Here is a 19,466-nt window from a genome sequence, read left to right as displayed (position 1 = left end):
TGATGTCGACAGAGTCTACGGTGATGTTACGGGGTCTACGGTGATGTCTACAGGGTCTACGGTGATGTCTATAGTGTCTATGGTGATGTCTATAGGGTCTATAGTGATGTCTATAGGGTTTATAGTGATGTCTATAGGGTTTATGGTGATGTCTATAGGGTTTATAGTGATGTCTATAGGGTTTATAGTGATGTCTATAGGGTTTTTAGTGATGTCTATAGGGTTTATAGTGATGTCTATAGGGTTTATGGTGATGTCTATAGGGTTTATAGTGATGTCTATAGGGTTTATAGTGATGTCTACAGGGTTTATGGTGATGTCTATAGGGTTTATAGTGATGTCTACAGGGTTTATAGTGATGTCTACAGGGTCTACGGTGATGTCTATAGGGTTTATAGTGATGTCTATAGGGTTTATAGTGATGTCTACAGGGTTTATAGTGATGTCTACAGGGTCTACGGTGATGTCTATAGGGTTTATAGTGATGTCTACAGGGTTTATAGTGATGTCTATAGGGTTTATAGTGATGTCTATAGGGTTTATAGTGATGTCTACAGGGTCTACGGTGATGTCTATAGGGTTTATAGTGATGTCTATAGGGTTTATAGTGATGTCTATGGGGTTTATAGTGATGTCTATAGGGTTTATAGTGATGTCTATAGGGTTTATAGTGATGTCTACAGGGTTTATGGTGATGTCTATAGGGTTTATAGTGATGTCTATAGGGTTTATAGTGATGTCTATAGGGTTTTTTAGTGATGTCTACTCTAATCATTGTGTGTATTTGTTGTTGTGTTCTTTGCATGCTTGATGATATTTTAATATATGCACAAGAGCTGCAACCTAAATGTCCTCACGAGGATAATAGTCATTATCATAATCTCTCATTATCATAACACACATTACATAACTGTCATGGTAGCATCTGTCAACAGACGTTGGGATGGGACGCAGATATTTCAATAATGATTATTTGGATAAAATCAGGATTTCACAAGTTCTCACATCTTTCTAATTTGGGAAGGGGATGGGTCATTGGGCCATCTGCAGAGTTTCCGCTTAGGGTGACTTTGCCAATCGTTTGGGGTGACTTCGGCAATCGTTTAGGGTGACTTTTCCAATCGCTTGGGGTGACTTCGGCGATCGCTTGGGGTGACTTCGGCAGTCGCTTGGGGTGACTTCGGCAATCGCTTGGGGTGACTTCGGCAATCGCTTGGGGTGACTTTTTCAATCGCTTGGGGTGACTTTTTCAATCGCTTGGGGTGACTTTTTCAATCGCTTGGGGTGACTTTTTCAATCGTTTGGGGTGACTTTTTCAATCGTTTGGGGTGACTTTTTCAATCGTTTGGGGTGACTTCGCCAATTGCGTTAGTACTTTTTCTTTATCTTAACATTATTACTGCTGGGCAGGCTCATTATCATTACATATTACACATGATTAATTATTATAATATATTATGATGGTTACCTGTCCCTGTAGCTTGTGGAGCTCCTCTACCAGCTGGCCAGACTCATTATATTACATATGATTTATTATGACGGTTACCTGTCCCTGTAGCTTGTGGAGCTCCTCTACCAGCTGGCCAGACTCATTATATTACATATGATTTATTATGACGGTTACCTGTCCCTGTAGCTTGTGGAGCTCCTCTACCAGCTGGCCAGACTCATTATATTACATATGATTTATTATGACGGTTACCTGTCCCTGTAGCTTGTGGAGCTCCTCTACCAGCTGGCCAGACTCATTATATTACATATGATTTATTATGACGGTTACCTGTCCCTGTAGCTTGTGGAGCTCCTCTACCAGCTGGCCAGACTCATTATATTACATATGATTTATTATGATGTTACCTGTCCCTGTAGCTTGTGGAGCTCCTCTACCAGCTGGCCAGACTCATTATATTACATATGATTTATTATGACGGTTACCTGTCCCTGTAGCTTGTGGAGCTCCTCTACCAGCTGGCCAGACTCATTATATTACATATGATTTATTATGACGGTTACCTGTCCCTGTAGCTTGTGGAGCTCCTCTACCAGCTGGCCAGACTCATTATATTACATATGATTTATTATGATGTTACCTGTCCCTGTAGCTTGTGGAGCTCCTCTACCAGCTGGCCAGACTCATTATATTACATATGATTTATTATGACGGTTACCTGTCCCTGTAGCTTGTGGAGCTCCTCTACCAGCTGGCCAGACTCATTATATTACATATGATTTATTATGACGGTTACCTGTCCCTGTAGCTTGTGGAGCTCCTCTACCAGCTGGCCAGACTCATTATATTACATATGATTTATTATGACGGTTACCTGTCCCTGTAGCTTGTGGAGCTCCTCTACCAGCTGGCCAGACTCATTATATTACATATGATTTATTATGACGGTTACCTGTCCCTGTAGCTTGTGGAGCTCCTCTACCAGCTGGCCAGACTCATTATATTACATATGATTTATTATGACGGTTACCTGTCCCTGTAGCTTGTGGAGCTCCTCTACCAGCTGGCCAGACTCATTATATTACATATGATTTATTATGACGGTTACCTGTCCCTGTAGCTTGTGGAGCTCCTCTACCAGCTGGCCAGACTCATTATGTTACATATGATTTATTATGACGGTTACCTGTCCCTGTAGCTTGTGGAGCTCCTCTACCAGCTGGCCAGACTCATTATATTACATATGATTTATTATGACGGTTACCTGTCCCTGTAGCTTGTGGAGCTCCTCTACCAGCTGGCCAGACTCATTATATTACATATGATTTATTATGACGGTTACCTGTCCCTGTAGCTTGTGGAGCTCCTCTACCAGCTGGCCAGACTCATTATATTACATATGATTTATTATGATGGTTACCTGTCCCTGTAGCTTGTGGAGCTCCTCTACCAGCTGGCCAGACTCATTATATTACATATGATTTATTATGACGGTTACCTGTCCCTGTAGCTTGTGGAGCTCCTCTACCAGCTGGGCAGACTCATTATATTACATATGATTTATTATGACGGTTACCTGTCCCTGTAGCTTGTGGAGCTCCTCTACCAGCTGGGCAGACTCATGCTGCATGTTCTTTACCGTGGTGATCACCTGCATCTTCCATTCCTCCATCTTCTTCACCTGAACCATTACAACACATACATTAGACACAGCTACATTAGCCTCAGCTACATTAGCCTCAGCTCCATTAGGCACAGCTACATTAGGCACAGCTACATTAGGCACAGCTACATTAGGCACAGCTACATTAGGCACCTTCAATATATACATTAGACACAGCTACATTAGCCTCAGCTACATTAGACACAGCTACATTAGACACAGCTACATTAGGCACAGCTCCATTAGGCACAGCTCCATTAGGCACAGCTCCATTAGGCACAGCTCCATTAGGCACAGCTACATTAGCCTCAGCTACATTAGCCTCAGCTACATTAGGCACCTTCAATATATACATTAGACACAGCTACATTAGCCTCAGCTACATTAGCCTCAGCTACACTAGACACAGCTCCATTAGCCTCAGCTACATTAGACACAGCTCCATTAGCCTCAGCTACATTAGACACAGCTCCATTAGCCTCAGCTCCATTAGACACAGCTCCATTAGGCACAGCTCCATTAGCCTCAGCTACATTAGCCTCAGCTATATTAGCCTCAGCTACATTAGGCACAGCTACATTAGGCACCTTCAATATATACATTAGACACAGCTACATTAGCCTCAGCTACATTAGACACAGCTACATTAGGCACAGCTACATTAGCCTCAGCTACATTAGGCACAGCTACATTAGGCACCTTCAATATATACATTAGACACAGCTACATTAGCCTCAGCTACATTAGACACAGCTACATTAGGCACAGCTCCATTAGGCACAGCTCCATTAGGCACAGCTACATTAGGCACAGCTACATTAGGCACCTTCAATATATACATTAGACACAGCTACATTAGCCTCAGCTACATTAGGCACAGCTACATTAGACACAGCTACATTAGACACAGCTACATTAGACACCTTCAATATATACATTAGACACAGCTACATTAGCCTCAGCTACATTAGCCTCAGCTACATTAGGCACAGCTACATTAGGCACAGCTACATTAGCCTCAGCTACATTAGGCACCTTCAATATATACATTAGACACAGCTACATTAGGCTCAGCTACATTAGGCACAGCTACATTAGGCACAGCTACATTAGGCACAGCTACATTAGGCACCTTCAATATATACATTAGACACAGCTACATTAGCCTCAGCTACATTAGCCTCAGCTACATTAGGCACAGCTACATTAGGCACAGCTACATTAGCCTCAGCTACATTAGGCACCTTCAATATATACATTAGACACAGCTACATTAGGCTCAGCTACATTAGGCACAGCTACATTAGGCACAGCTACATTAGGCACAGCTACATTAGGCACCTTCAATATATACATTAGACACAGCTACATTAGCCTCAGCTACATTAGACACAGCTACATTAGGCACAGCTACATTAGACACAGCTACATTAGCCTCAGCTACATTAGCCTCAGCTACATTAGGCACAGCTACATTAGCCTCAGCTACATTAGACACAGCTACATTAGCCACAGCTACATTAGCCTCAGCTACATTAGCCTCAGCTACATTAGGCACAGCTACATTAGGCACAGCTACATTAGCCTCAGCTACATTAGCATCAGCTACATTAGGCACAGCTACATTAGACACAGCTCCATTAGCCTCAGCTACATTAGGCACAGCTACATTAGACACAGCTACATTAGGCACAGCTACATTAGGCACAGCTACATTAGCCTCAGCTACATTAGCCTCAGCTACATTAGGCTCAGCTACATTAGGCACAGCTACATTAGGCACAGCTACATTAGGCTCAGCTCCATTAGCCTCAGCTACATTAGCCTCAGCTCCATTAGCCTCAGCTCCATTAGCCTCAGCTCCATTAGCCTCAGCTACATTAGCCTCAGCTACATTAGGCACAGCTACATTAGGCACAGCTACATTAGGCACAGCTACATTAGCCTCAGCTACATTAGCCTCAGCTACATTAGCCTCAGCTACATTAGCCTCAGCTACATTAGGCACCTTCAATATATACATTAGACACAGCTACATTAGCCTCAGCTACATTAGGCACAGCTACATTAGGCACAGCTACATTAGGCACAGCTACATTAGCCTCAGCTACATTAGGCACCTTCAATATATACATTAGACACAGCTACATTAGCCTCAGCTACATTAGCCTCAGCTACATTAGGCACAGCTACATTAGCCTCAGCTACATTAGCCTCAGCTACATTAGCCTCAGCTACATTAGCCTCAGCTACATTAGCCTCAGCTACATTAGACACAGCTCCATTAGCCTCAGCTACATTAGCCTCAGCTACATTAGCCTCAGCTACATTAGCCTCAGCTACATTAGCCTCAGCTACATTAGGCACAGCTACATTAGGCACCTTCAATATATACATTAGACACAGCTACATTAGCCTCAGCTACATTAGCCTCAGCTACATTAGGCACAGCTACATTAGGCTCAGCTACATTAGCCTCAGCTACATTAGGCACAGCTACATTAGGCACAGCTACATTAGCCTCAGCTACATTAGGCACCTTCAATATATACATTAGACACAGCTCCATTAGGCACAGCTACATTAGGCACAGCTACATTAGGCACCTTCAATATATACATTAGACACAGCTCCATTAGGCACAGCTCCATTAGGCACAGCTACATTAGGCACAGCTACATTAGGCACAGCTACATTAGGCACAGCTACATTAGACACAGCTACATTAGACACAGCTACATTAGACACAGCTACATTAGACACAGCTACATTAGCCACAGCTCCATTAGGCACAGCTCCATTAGGCACAGCTCCATTAGCCTCAGCTCCATTAGCCTCAGCTCCATTAGCCTCAGCTCCATTAGCCTCAGCTCCATTAGGCACAGCTACATTAGGCACAGCTACATTAGGCACAGCTACATTAGGCACCTTCAATATATACATTAGACACAGCTACATTAGCCTCAGCTACATTAGGCACAGCTACATTAGACACAGCTACATTAGGCACAGCTACATTAGGCACAGCTACATTAGGCACAGCTACATTAGGCACAGCTACATTAGGCACAGCTACATTAGGCACAGCTACATTAGACACAGCTACATTAGGCACCTTCAATATATACACTAGCCTCAGCTACATTAGCCTCAGCTACACTAGCCTCAGCTACACTAGCCTCAGCTACACTAGCCTCAGCTACACTAGCCTCAGCTACATTAGCCTCAGCTACATTAGGCACAGCTACATTAGGCACAGCTACATTAGGCACAGCTACATTAGGCACAGCTACACTAGCCTCAGCTACACTAGCCTCAGCTACACTAGCCTCAGCTACACTAGCCTCAGCTACACTAGCCTCAGCTACATTAGCCTCAGCTACATTAGCCTCAGCTACATTAGCCTCAGCTACATTAGCCTCAGCTACATTACACACACCTTTATACATGTCATTGCGCTATTGCACTTTAAAAACAGTGATTCCTCATCTGTGATGTGGATGAATGTTTTTATGTGAGAAGGTTTTATGACACAAGGCATAGTCCTGTAAAAACAGACAAAACCGCTAATATTTGATCTTGCCTGTTGTTTCAGTGTGTCCCTCTCCTGCAGCAGCTCTTCAAACTGGTTGGAGCTGACGCCTCCAGAGTCTCCTGCCTGCAGCACCGACACCAGTGTCTGGCACTTCTGGGTCAGCGCGTCGATCTCAATGTCCTTCTCTCTGATTATAACAACAATAATAAGACGAAGAAGAAGAAAAATAAATTGTATTTGCAATAGAATTAAACAGCACATAGAAACAATGCATTACCAAGTACACTAGAGGGGGCAAGATGGCACCAAAACACAACTATATATATTACAAATACACATATATATATATATACACTTCCGTTCAAAAGTTTGGGGTCACTTAGAAATGTACTTGTGATTGAAAGAAAAGCACATTTTTTGTCCATTTAAAATAGCATACAATTGATCAGAAATACAAGTGTAGACATTGTTAATGTTGTAAATGACTATTGTAGCTGAAAACGGCAGATTTTTGCCAAGAAACTGAAGATCTCGTACAAGGCTGTGTACTACTCCCTTCACAGAACAGCGCAAACTGGCTCTAACCAGAATAGAAAGGAGTGGGAGGCCCCGGTGCACAACTGAGCAAGAGGACAAGTACATTAGAGTGTCTAGTTTGAGAAACAGATGCCTCACAAGTCCTCAACAGGCAGCTTCATTAAATAGTACCCGCAAAACACCAGTCTCATTGTCAACAGTGAAGAGACGACTCCGGGATGCTGGCTTTCTAGGCAGAGTTCCTCTGTCCAGTGTCTGTGTTCTTTTGCCCATCTTAATCTTTTCTTTTTATTGGCCAGTCTGAGATATGGCTTTTTCTTTTTTATGGACCCCAAACTTTTGAACAGTAGTGTACATAATTTAGCAGACACTTTTATTCAAATGGACTTGCAGTCATGCACTCATTCCCAGGAATGAAATCCACTATCCTTGAGTTGCAAGCGCCTTGTCCTACCAACTGAGTTACTGTAATGTTTTTGCACCAAATGTACAAACACAACTACACCTGATGATCCGAGACAAGTTCTGGATGGTCTCTCTGAACATCTCCTGGCTGCCTGAGGGGTCAGACATGGTGGACAGCCTCTGGTTCTCCTGCTGCACCTTGAGGAGCATAGCCTCCTTCCCTGCTACGATGTCCATGATGCGATGGTAGTCTGACCTCAGCTGACTGTTCTCCCTCGTCTTCTCATTCAGCACCGCCAGCACCTAAAGTAACAATAATACATGTTACTTTAACAAACCCAAATTCACTTGACAAAGTCACCAATAATCAAGTAAAAACAAGTTTTAAAAAAAGGTGTCAATTTGTTTATTATATCCTCTTATTGATATGTTTTTACAACATCTGTCCTACATGTAGACTACTACAACTATATGTAGACTACTACATCTATATGTAGACTACTACTACATCTATATACTATATGTAGACTACTACTACTACATATATATACTATATGTAGACTACTACTACTACATCTATATACTATATGTAGACTACTACATCTATATACTATATGAAGACTACTACTACTACAACTATATACTATATGTAGACTACTACTACTACATCTATATACTATATGTAGACTACTACTACTACATCTATATACTATATGAAGACTACTACTACTACATCTATATACTATATGTAGACTACTACTACTACATCTATATACTATATGAAGACTACTACTACTACATCTATATACTATATGTAGACTACTACTACTACATCTATATGTAGACTACTACTACATCTATATACTATATGTAGACTACTACTACTACAACTATATACTACATGTAGACTACTACTACTACATCTATATGTAGACTACTACTACTACATCTATATGTAGACTACTACTACTACATCTATATGTAGACTACTACTACTACATCTATATGTAGACTACTACTACTACAACTATATGTAGACTACTACTACTACAACTATATACTACATGTAGACTACTACTACTACATCTATATGTAGACTACTACTACATCTATATACTATATGTAGACTACTACTACTACAACTATATACTACATGTAGACTACTACTACTACATCTATATGTAGACTACTACTACTACATCTATATGTAGACTACTACTACTACATCTATATGTAGACTACTACATCTATATGTAGACTACTACTACTACAACTATATACTACATGTAGACTACTACTACTACAACTATATACTACATGTAGACTACTACATCTATATGTAGACTACTACTAGATCTATATGTAGACTACTACTACATCTATACTATATGTAGACTACTACTACTACAACTATATACTACATGTAGACTACTACTACTACAACTATATACTACATGTAGACTACTACTACTACAACTATATACTACATGTAGACTACTACTACTACAACTATATACTACATGTACACTACTACTACTACATCTATGTGTAGACTACTACTACTACATCTATATGTAGACTACTACTACTACAACTATATACTACATGTAGACTACTACAACTATATACTACATGTAGACTACTACTACTACATCTATATGTAGACTACTACTACTACATCTATATACTATATGTAGACTACTACTACTACAACTATATACTACATGTAGACTACTACTACTACATCTATATACTATATGTAGACTACTACTACTACATCTATATGTAGACTACTACATCTATATGTAGACTACTACTACAACTATATACTATATGTAGACTACTACTACTACATCTATATACTACATGTAGACTACTACAACTATATACTACATGTAGACTACTACTACTACAACTATATACTACATGTAGACTACTACTACTACATCTATATACTATATGTAGACTACTACTACATCTATATGTAGACTACTACTACTACATCTATATGTAGACTACTACTACTACATCTATATACTATATGTAGACTACTACTACTACATCTATATGTAGACTACTACTACTACATCTATATACTATATGAAGACTACTACTACTACATCTATATACTATATGTAGACTACTACTACTACATCTATATACTATATGAAGACTACTACTACTACATCTATATACTATATGTAGACTACTACTACTACATCTATATGTAAACTACTACTACATCTCTATACTATATGTCGACTACTACTACTACAACTATATACTACATGTAGACTACTACAACTACATCTATATGTAGACTACTACATCTATATGTAGACTACTACTACTACAACTATATACTACATGTAGACTACTACTACTACAACTATATACTACATGTAGACTACTACTACTACTACATCTATATGTAGACTACTACTACTACATCTATATGTAGACTACTACTAGATCTATACTATATGTAGTCTACTACTACTACAACTACATAATACATGTAGACCACTACTACTACAACTATATACTACATGTAGACTACTACTACTACAACTATATACTACATGTAGACTACTACTACTACAACTATATACTACATGTAGACTACTGCTACTACATCTATATGTAGACTACTACTACTACAACTATATACTACATGTAGACTACTACTACTACATCTATATGTAGACTACTACAACTATATACTACATGTAGACTACTACTACTACAACTATATACTACATGTAGACTACTACTACTACAACAACTATATACTACATGTAGACTACTACATCTATATACTATATGTAGACTACTACTACTACATCTATATACTATATGTAGACTACTACTACTACATCTATATACTACATGTAGACTACTACTACTACATCTATATACTATATGTAGACTACTACTACTACAACTATATACTACATGTAGACTACTACTACTACATCTATTCTATATGTAGACTACCACTACATCTATATACTATATGTAGACTACTACTACATCTATATGTAGACTACCACTACATCTATACTATATGTAGACTACTACTACATCTATATGTAGACTACCACTACATCTATACTATATGTAGACTACCACTACATCTATATGTAGACTACTACTACATCTATACTATATACTATATGTAGACTACTACATCTATACTATATGTAGACTACTACATCTATATGTAGACTACCACTACATCTATACTATATACTATATGTAGACTACTACATCTATACTATATGTAGACTACTACTACTACATCTATATGTAAACTACCACTACATCTATACTATATACTATATGTAGACTACCACTACATCTATACTATATACTATATGTAGACTACTACATCTATACTATATGTAGACTACTACTACATCTATACTATATGTAGACTACTACTACATCTATACTATATGTAGACTACTACTACATCTATACTATATGTAGACTACTACATCTATATGTAGACTACTACATCTATACTATATGTAGACTACTACATCTATATGTAGACTACTACATCTATATGTAGACTACTACATCTATACTATATGTAGACTACTACATCTATATGTAGACTACTACATCTATACTATATGTAGACTACTACATCTATATGTAGACTACCACTACATCTATACTATATGTAGACTACTACTACATCTATACTATATGTAGACTACTACTACTACATCTATATGTAGACTACTACTACATCTATACTATATGTAGACTACCACTACATCTATATGTAGACTACCACTACATCTATACTATATGTAGACTACCACTACATCTATACTATATGTAGACTACTACTACATCTATACTATATGTAGACTACTACTACATCTATACTATATGTAGACTACTACTACATCTATACTATATGTAGACTACTACTACATCTATACTATATGTAGACTACCACTACATCTATACTATATGTAGACTACCACTACATCTATACTATATGTAGACTACCACTACATCTATACTATATGTAGACTACTACTACATCTATACTATATGTAGACTACTACTACATCTATACTATATGTAGACTACTACTACATCTATATGTAGACTACTACTACATCTATATGTAGACTACTACTACATCTATATGTAGACTACTACTACATCTATACTATATGTAGACTACTACATCTATATGTAGACTACTACATCTATACTATATGTAGACTACTACATCTATATGTAGACTACTACATCTATACTATATGTAGACTACTACATCTATATGTAGACTACTACATCTATACTATATGTAGACTACTACATCTATATGTAGACTACTACATCTATATGTAGACTACTACATCTATACTATATGTAGACTACTACATCTATATGTAGACTACTACATCTATACTATATGTAGACTACTACATCTATATGTAGACTACTACTACATCTATATGTAGACTACTACTACATCTATACTATATGTAGACCACTACATCTATACTATATGTAGACTACTACCACTACATCTATACTATATGTAGACTACTACTACATCTATACTATATGTAGACTACTACTACATCTATACTATATGTAGACTACTACTACATCTATACTATATGTAGACTACTACTACATCTATACTATATGTAGACTACTACTACATCTATACTATATGTAGACTACTACTACATCTATACTATATGTAGACTACTACTACATCTATACTATATGTAGACTACTACATCTATACTATATGTAGGCTACTACTACATCTATACTATATACTATATGTAGACTACTACATCTATACTATATGTAGACTACTACATCTATACTATATGTAGACTACTACATCTATATGTAGACTACCACTACATCTATACTATATACTATATGTAGACTACTACATCTATACTATATGTAGACTACTACTACATCTATACTATATACTATATGTAGACTACTACTACATCTATACTATATGTAGACTACTACTACATCTATACTATATGTAGACTACCACTACATCTATACTATATGTAGACTACCACTACATCTATACTATATGTAGACTACTACTACATCTATACTATATGTAGACTACCACTACATCTATACTATATGTAGACTACCACTACATCTATACTATATGTAGACTACCACTACATCTATACTATATGTAGACTACATACTACATATATACACTACCGTTCAAAGGTTTGGGGTCACTAAGAAATGTCCTTGTTTTTGAAAGAAAAGCACATATTTGGTCCATTAAAATAACATCAAATTGATCAGAAATACAGTGTAGACATTGTTAATGTTGTAAATGACTATTGTAGCTGGAAACAACAATTTTCAGCTTTGCTAACATAATTGCAAAAGGGTTTTCTAATGATCAATTAGCCTTTTAAAATGATAAACTTGGATTAGCTAACACAACGTGCCATTGGAACACAGGAGTGATGGTTGCTGATAATGGGCCTCTGTACGCCTATGTAGATATTCCATTCCATTATTATTTAATCAGCCGTTTCCAGCTACAATAGTCATTTACAACATTAACAATGTCTACACTTGTATTTCTGATCAATTTGAAGTTATTTTAAAAATGGACCAAAAACATTTTCAAGGACATTTCGAAGTGACCCCAGACTTTTGAACTGTAGTGTACACACGCAGTCTACTTGGCAAATAAAGTTGATTGTGATTGTGACCTGCTCTCTCTCCACGGCGTAGGCCTGCAGTTGCTGTTGGAGGAACATCACGTCCTGGCTGTGGCCTCCTCCCCCCAGGGAGACTCTAGCGTGCAGTGCCTGGATCTCCAGGTCCTTCAGAGAAATAAATCGGTATATTTCAATAAGACAAACTGTTACATAGCCTCAAAAACGTGGTTAAACGATACATTTGATATCATGGATGGTCAAGTCCTTACATCCATAGTACCGTCTATGAATTTGAGTGACGGTACATTTCTCCAGCCACATCCCCTCAGCGTTTTTACCCGAAACAGTTGTTTGAACTTCATATTGCCCTTTTAAAAATGACATACCTTCTGCAAGACCATCTGGGAGAGTTTCCCAATCTCCTCTCTGGAGACCCCCAGTTGGTCCAGCTGTCTGGTCAGGTTCAGGTTCCTCTCATTCAGCTGGCTGATCTCAGTCTCCTTCTCCTTGATACCCTTCAGGTTCAGATCAGATGTATTAGCAAGAAGGCCACTGTTGCTCAAGCCAAGTGAGATGGATGATGTCATTACATTTATTTTTCCCATTTTTTTTGTTGTCATTTAACAGAAATCAGATTATTTAGTAGATTATTATTATAATATTAAATAATAAAATGTAGGAAATACCTTCACCAGACGGTTTATCTCCACCTTTGACAGGTCATGTTTCTCGTTGTCGTTCTCTCCGTTATTCAGGGACGACTGGGTCTTGTCTTCCTGTTGGAGGATGACCACTTCCTGTTCCTGGGAGGAGTGGATGTGGCCGAGGTGATCTACTTCCTGCTGCAGGCGCCCAATCTCCTCGTCCTTGGCGTGGATCAGCCTATCGTAGTTCTCTCTGCTCTGCTCGTGGCGTTGGTGGGCCTGCTCCAACTCATTCTGCTGCGCCAGGAGAGACTGCTGGGAGGAGAGGAGGTGACCCCGCTGCTCCTCCACTCTCCTCTTCAGGGAGTGCCCCTCGTCCTCCAGCTCGTCTCTGGAGCTCTTCAGCTGGCTGATCTCATTCTCCAGTTCTGTGATTCACATTTTCTGATATCTGAATCTGAATGTGACTATCGTCAATGAGGAAATTCCTTTTTGCAGGACTCCAGACAGAGACTTTTTTTTTTTTTTAAGGTATTTTGCGACCCTTTGTGCGAGTAACATTTTTTTATTGTTCGCACTGAACATTCTACCTGGTCACCTCAATCAAAACTTCCTATTTTCTGGGGCGGATAAAACCATGAATTTGTTAAACAGTAAAAGGCATTATCCTCATGATCGCTGTAATAAAAAGGGTCTTCCCTACCGCTGTGCCAGTTTCGCTGGGACCGGCTGCTGTAATGAGTGAGCCTCTCACGCCTCTCAGAATTGCTTGAGAACGACTACTTTGGAAGCAATTAGTTGTTCAAATTAAAGGGAAGCAATTAGTTGTTCAAATTAAAGAGAGGGGAAGGTCAACGCTTTCTATAGGTGTAATGTTTATTTCTTAACGCTCATTACCGAGCGCAAAGCACACACTATTTTACAAATCAAGACATCTAATCTGGTATGGCTTTCTAATACGTAGCACATCGGCCATAACGAGTGAACTAGGCCGCATTGCGACGTATTTTTTTAATAGGACTTACATTTACTGTTAAGAGTAATACATGGTGTTGTATTTAAAGTTAGCGATCTAGCTAATGTGTTTTGAGTTTCTACTTCCTCATCAGGTGGTGAATTAGAACCAATCGAATTAGGCCTATATATAATGTTAGTGCATCGCACATAAAAGATGAAGGAAAATTAATCTCAATCGAACAAAAAAAGATCTAAATATCTTGACAGTAAGATAAAATAAAAATTAGCATAATGTTCAACCCAAAACTCATAACAATCAATGGATTGAGGTTGCATAACAAAATATTTGTTTTATCATTTGCATTCCTGTTTGGACTGTTAGATGTAACAATGTATTTATTGAATACAATTTCACTAGTCTATTACACTTCTTAATTAAGTATTGTGAATTACTTCATAATTACTTTATAAGATCCCTCATAAAGTCGGCTCCAAGTCTAGGACCAAAAGGCTTCTCAAGAGCTTTTACCACCAAGCCATAAGACTCCTGAATAGGTAATCAAAATGGCTTCCCGGACTATCTGCATTGTATTTATTATGTGACGGCTGCAAAAAAAAATTTTGGGGGGGGGGGTGACCCCCAAAATCATGGGCTGGTGCCACCAACTGAAAAAGTTTATGTCACCAGTGCCACCAAGGGAAAACGTTAGTCTGGAGCCATAACAATATAATAACAATAAACAACAGCAGATAGGAAATTCTATTTACCTGTGATGATGTCCAGAGTGCGTGGCTCGGACAGGCCGGAGGGCTGGGGTCTGTTCTGCTGGTCCCTGAGGCGATCAATCTCCTCCTGATAGGATAATCAGTTATTACACTTTTATTGCACTTTTCATTACATTAATTAATCTCAAACTACTTTTAATTAAAGCGGGGGACGGGACGACAATGCAATTTAAAAAAACAAAACAAATAACTAATGATTAGATGGACGGTCGTGGCAGGCCAGGTAGTTGAATCGCGGCAGGCCGGGTAGTTGAGTCGCGGCAGGCCGGGTTGTTGAGTCGCGGCAGGCCGGGTTGTTCAGTCGCGGCAGGCCGGGTTGTTCAGTCGCGGCAGGCCGGGTTGTTCAGTCGCGGCAGGCCGGGTTGTTCAGTCGCGGCAGGCCGGGTTGTTCAGTCGCGGCAGGCCGGGTTGTTCAGTCGCGGCAGGCCGGGTTGTTCAGTCGCGGCAGGCCGGGTTGTTCAGTCGCGGCAGGCCGGGTTGTTCAGTCGCGGCAGGCCGGGTAGTTGAGTCGCGGCAGGCCGGGTTGTTCAGTCGCGGCAGGCCGGGTTGTTCAGTCGCGGCAGGCCGGGTTGTTCAGTCGCGGCAGGCCGGGTTGTTCAGTCGCGGCAGGCCGGGTTGTTCAGTCCTGGCAGGCCGGGTAGTTCAGTCCTGGCAGGCCGGGTAGTTCAGTCCTGGCAGGCCGGGTAGTTCAGTCCTGGCAGGCCGGGTTGTTCAGTCAGTGGCAGGCCGGGTAGTTGAGTCGCGGCAGGCCGGGTAGTTGAGTCGCGGCAGGCCGGGTAGTTCAGTCGCGGCAGGCCGGGTAGTTCAGTCGCGGCAGGCCGGGTAGTTCAGTCGCGGCAGGCCGGGTAGTTCAGTCGCGGCAGGCCGGGTAGTTCAGTCGCGGCAGGCCGGGTAGTTCAGTCGCGGCAGGCCGGGTAGTTCAGTCGCGGCAGGCCGGGTAGTTCAGTCGCGGCAGGCCGGGTAGTTCAGTCGCGGCAGGCCGGGTAGTTCAGTCGCGGCAGGCCGGGTAGTTCAGTCGCGGCAGGCCGGGTAGTTCAGTCGCGGCAGGCCGGGTAGTTCAGTCAGTGGCAGGCCGGGTAGTTCAGTCAGTGGCAGGCCGGGTAGTTCAGTCAGTGGCAGGCCGGGTAGTTCAGTCGTGGCAGGCCGGGTAGTTCAGTCGTGGCAGGCCGGGTAGTTGAGTCGTGGCAGGCCGGGTAGTTGAGTCGTGGCAGGCCGGGTTGTTGAGTCGTGGCAGACCGGGTTGTTCAGTCATGGCAGGCCGGGTAGTTCAGTCATGGCAGGCCGGGTAGTTCAGTCAGTGGCAGGCCGGGTAGTTCAGTCAGTGGCAGGCCGGGTTGTTCAGTCGTGGCAGGCCGGGTAGTTCAGTCAGTGGCAGGCCGGGTAGTTCAGTCATGGCAGGCCTGGGTAGTTCAGTCATGGCAGGCCTGGGTAGTTCAGTCATGGCAGGCCTGGGTAGTTCAGTCGTGACAGGCCGGGTAGTTCAGTGAGAAGGGTAAGAGTGGAGGTGAGGATGAACTTTAATTTCCCAGAGGGGAAAAGTAACTTAGACACACAGTACTGCTGTATACAAACTAGACACTGTACATTACACACCCAACATGTGTCAATATTCAAATAAACCAAAATGAATAGCATAATAGATACACTGTACATTACACACCCAACATGTGTCTCAACGTGTACTAAATTAATAATAGATATATTGTACCATGTCATACCAAATCAAATCAAATGTATTTATATAGCCCTTCTTACATCAGCTGATATCTCAAAGTGCTGTACAGAAACCCAGCCTAAAACCCCAAACAGCATGCAATGCAGGTGTAGAAGCACGTATTGTAGACGTACCTTCAGGTGGCTCTTGTCCTCCTTCATGCCTCCCAGCTGCTTGTCCTTCTCCTCCAGAGCTCCTCTCAGGGTCTCAGCCTCCTGGGTGGCTGCCTGGACCACGGCCTCCAGCTCCCTCTGGGTGGCGGCCATGTTGGCTCTCAGGCTCTCCGTGAAGGAGTCCTTCTCCTGGAGATTCACATTTAGAATCATAAAAAAACATTTTTTTAAAGGCGCAATCTGCAATTCCTACATACATTTTTGGGGACTTATAAATGAATGATATATAGGCATTGATTATAAAAAAAAAATATATAACTTGTCTATATAAATGTCTCATGAGCTTCGTTCAACTGTCTAACCCCATCAGAACACAAACGTTGCACTCCATTGTTTGTAAACAACGTAATTGTAAACAAACACGGTATAGCTCCAACACATGGTTACATTTATCATTTTGATCTTGTAGTCAGTCCTTGCATCCATAGCTCCGTTGTCACGCCCTGACCAGAGTTTGCTTTGTATGTTTTATGTTTTGGTTGGTCAGGGTGTGATCTGTGTGGGCATTCTATGTTGTTTGTCTGGTTTGTCTATTTCTGTGTTTGGCCTGACATGGTTCTCAATCAGAGACAGGTGTTTTGCGTTGTCTCTGATTGGGAACCATATTTAGGTAGCCTGTTTTGTATTGTGGGTTGTGGGTTATTGTCTATGTCTATACGTTGGTTGCTTGTGTCTGCACTTTCGTTATATAGCATCACGTTCGTTTTGTTGTTTTGTAAGTTTGTTTAGTGTTTTTTGTCTTCGTTAAATAAATCAAGTATGTATTCATTAAACCACGCTGCGCTTTGGTCCGATCCTTACTCCTCCTCATAAGAGGAGGATTACGACGAACGTGACATCCGTCTATGAATTATGAGAGTCATTTCATTTCTGCAGACATATCTATCCTTAATACTCCAAAAGGTGACCGCTTCGTAGTCGTTTTAACTGCAGATTGACCCTTTAATGTCAGAAAGGTCTGTCAGAGTTAGATAAAAAGGACTCGTGGATAAATACCCGTTATAACACAAAAGATGAGTGCTCTAACTAACTCTATGGTATGTCAGCTGACCTGGAGGAGGTGGGTCAGCTGTTTCTGTCCGTCCACGGTGATGGACAGCATCTCGTTGGTGTCTCTGTGGTCGGAGGCCATCTGCTCCACGTCTCTTTTAAGCTGGAAGATCTCCTTATCTTTCTCCTGGTTCAGCCTCACGGTCCTCTCATGCTCCGTCTGCATGTAATCAAATCAAACTTTATTTATATAGCACTTTAAAACAAAATATTTGGTTCAAAGTCAATGCTTAACAAATGAAATGAAAATAATAATAAACAAAGTGAGAAAGATAAAAAACTACTTTCTAGATAAATATGAAATGAAGACGGATAAATATGAAATGAAGACGGATAAATATGATTATGAAGACGGATAAATATGATTATGAAGACGGATAAATATGATTATGAAGACAGATAAATATGAAATGAAGACGGATAAATATGAAATGAAGACAGATAAATATGAAATGAAGACGGATAAATATGAAATGAAGACGGATAAATATGAAATGAAGACGGATAAATATGAAATGAAGACGGATAAATATGAAATGAAGACGGATAAATATGAAATGAAGACGGATAAATATGAAATGAAGATGGATAAATATGATTATGAAGACGGATAAATATGATTATGAAGACAGATAAATTAAGATATTAAGTGTCCTTGCTGGTCTAAAAGTATCCTAATGATTTTTTAAATTATATTTTTTATTTATTTTTTTATTTAACACCGCAAGTCAGTTAAGAACAAATTCTTATTTACAATGACGGCCTACCGGGGAACACTTCCTTGTTCAGGGGCAGAACGACAGATTTTTACCTTGTCAGTTCGGGGATTCGATTCAGCAACCTTTCG

The 19,466-nt window shown here is 40.2% G+C and overlaps 1 protein-coding gene across 1 annotated transcript in view; it reads right to left on the bottom strand.

Moving 5' to 3' along the window:
* Positions 1-19,466, bottom strand: part of trip11 (thyroid hormone receptor interactor 11) — a 76,085-nt gene that overhangs the window by 35,467 nt on the left and 21,152 nt on the right. The window contains exons 12-20 of the mRNA XM_038967883.1: positions 18,621-18,779; positions 17,531-17,698; positions 15,665-15,749; positions 13,982-14,367; positions 13,682-13,810; positions 13,347-13,460; positions 7,691-7,893; positions 6,697-6,835; positions 3,027-3,131 (exon numbers count right to left, since the gene is read on the bottom strand). Of these exons, the coding sequence (XP_038823811.1) occupies positions 3,027-3,131; positions 6,697-6,835; positions 7,691-7,893; positions 13,347-13,460; positions 13,682-13,810; positions 13,982-14,367; positions 15,665-15,749; positions 17,531-17,698; positions 18,621-18,779 (1,488 nt within the window). The remainder of the gene's footprint in view (positions 1-3,026; positions 3,132-6,696; positions 6,836-7,690; positions 7,894-13,346; positions 13,461-13,681; positions 13,811-13,981; positions 14,368-15,664; positions 15,750-17,530; positions 17,699-18,620; positions 18,780-19,466) is intronic.

Source organism: Salvelinus namaycush, chromosome 28 (assembly GCF_016432855.1).
Source record: "Salvelinus namaycush isolate Seneca chromosome 28, SaNama_1.0, whole genome shotgun sequence".
Lineage (NCBI taxonomy): Eukaryota > Metazoa > Chordata > Actinopteri > Salmoniformes > Salmonidae > Salvelinus > Salvelinus namaycush.
Note: the sequence above shows the minus strand (reverse complement) of the source record. Positions and strands in the feature narration are given on the sequence as shown.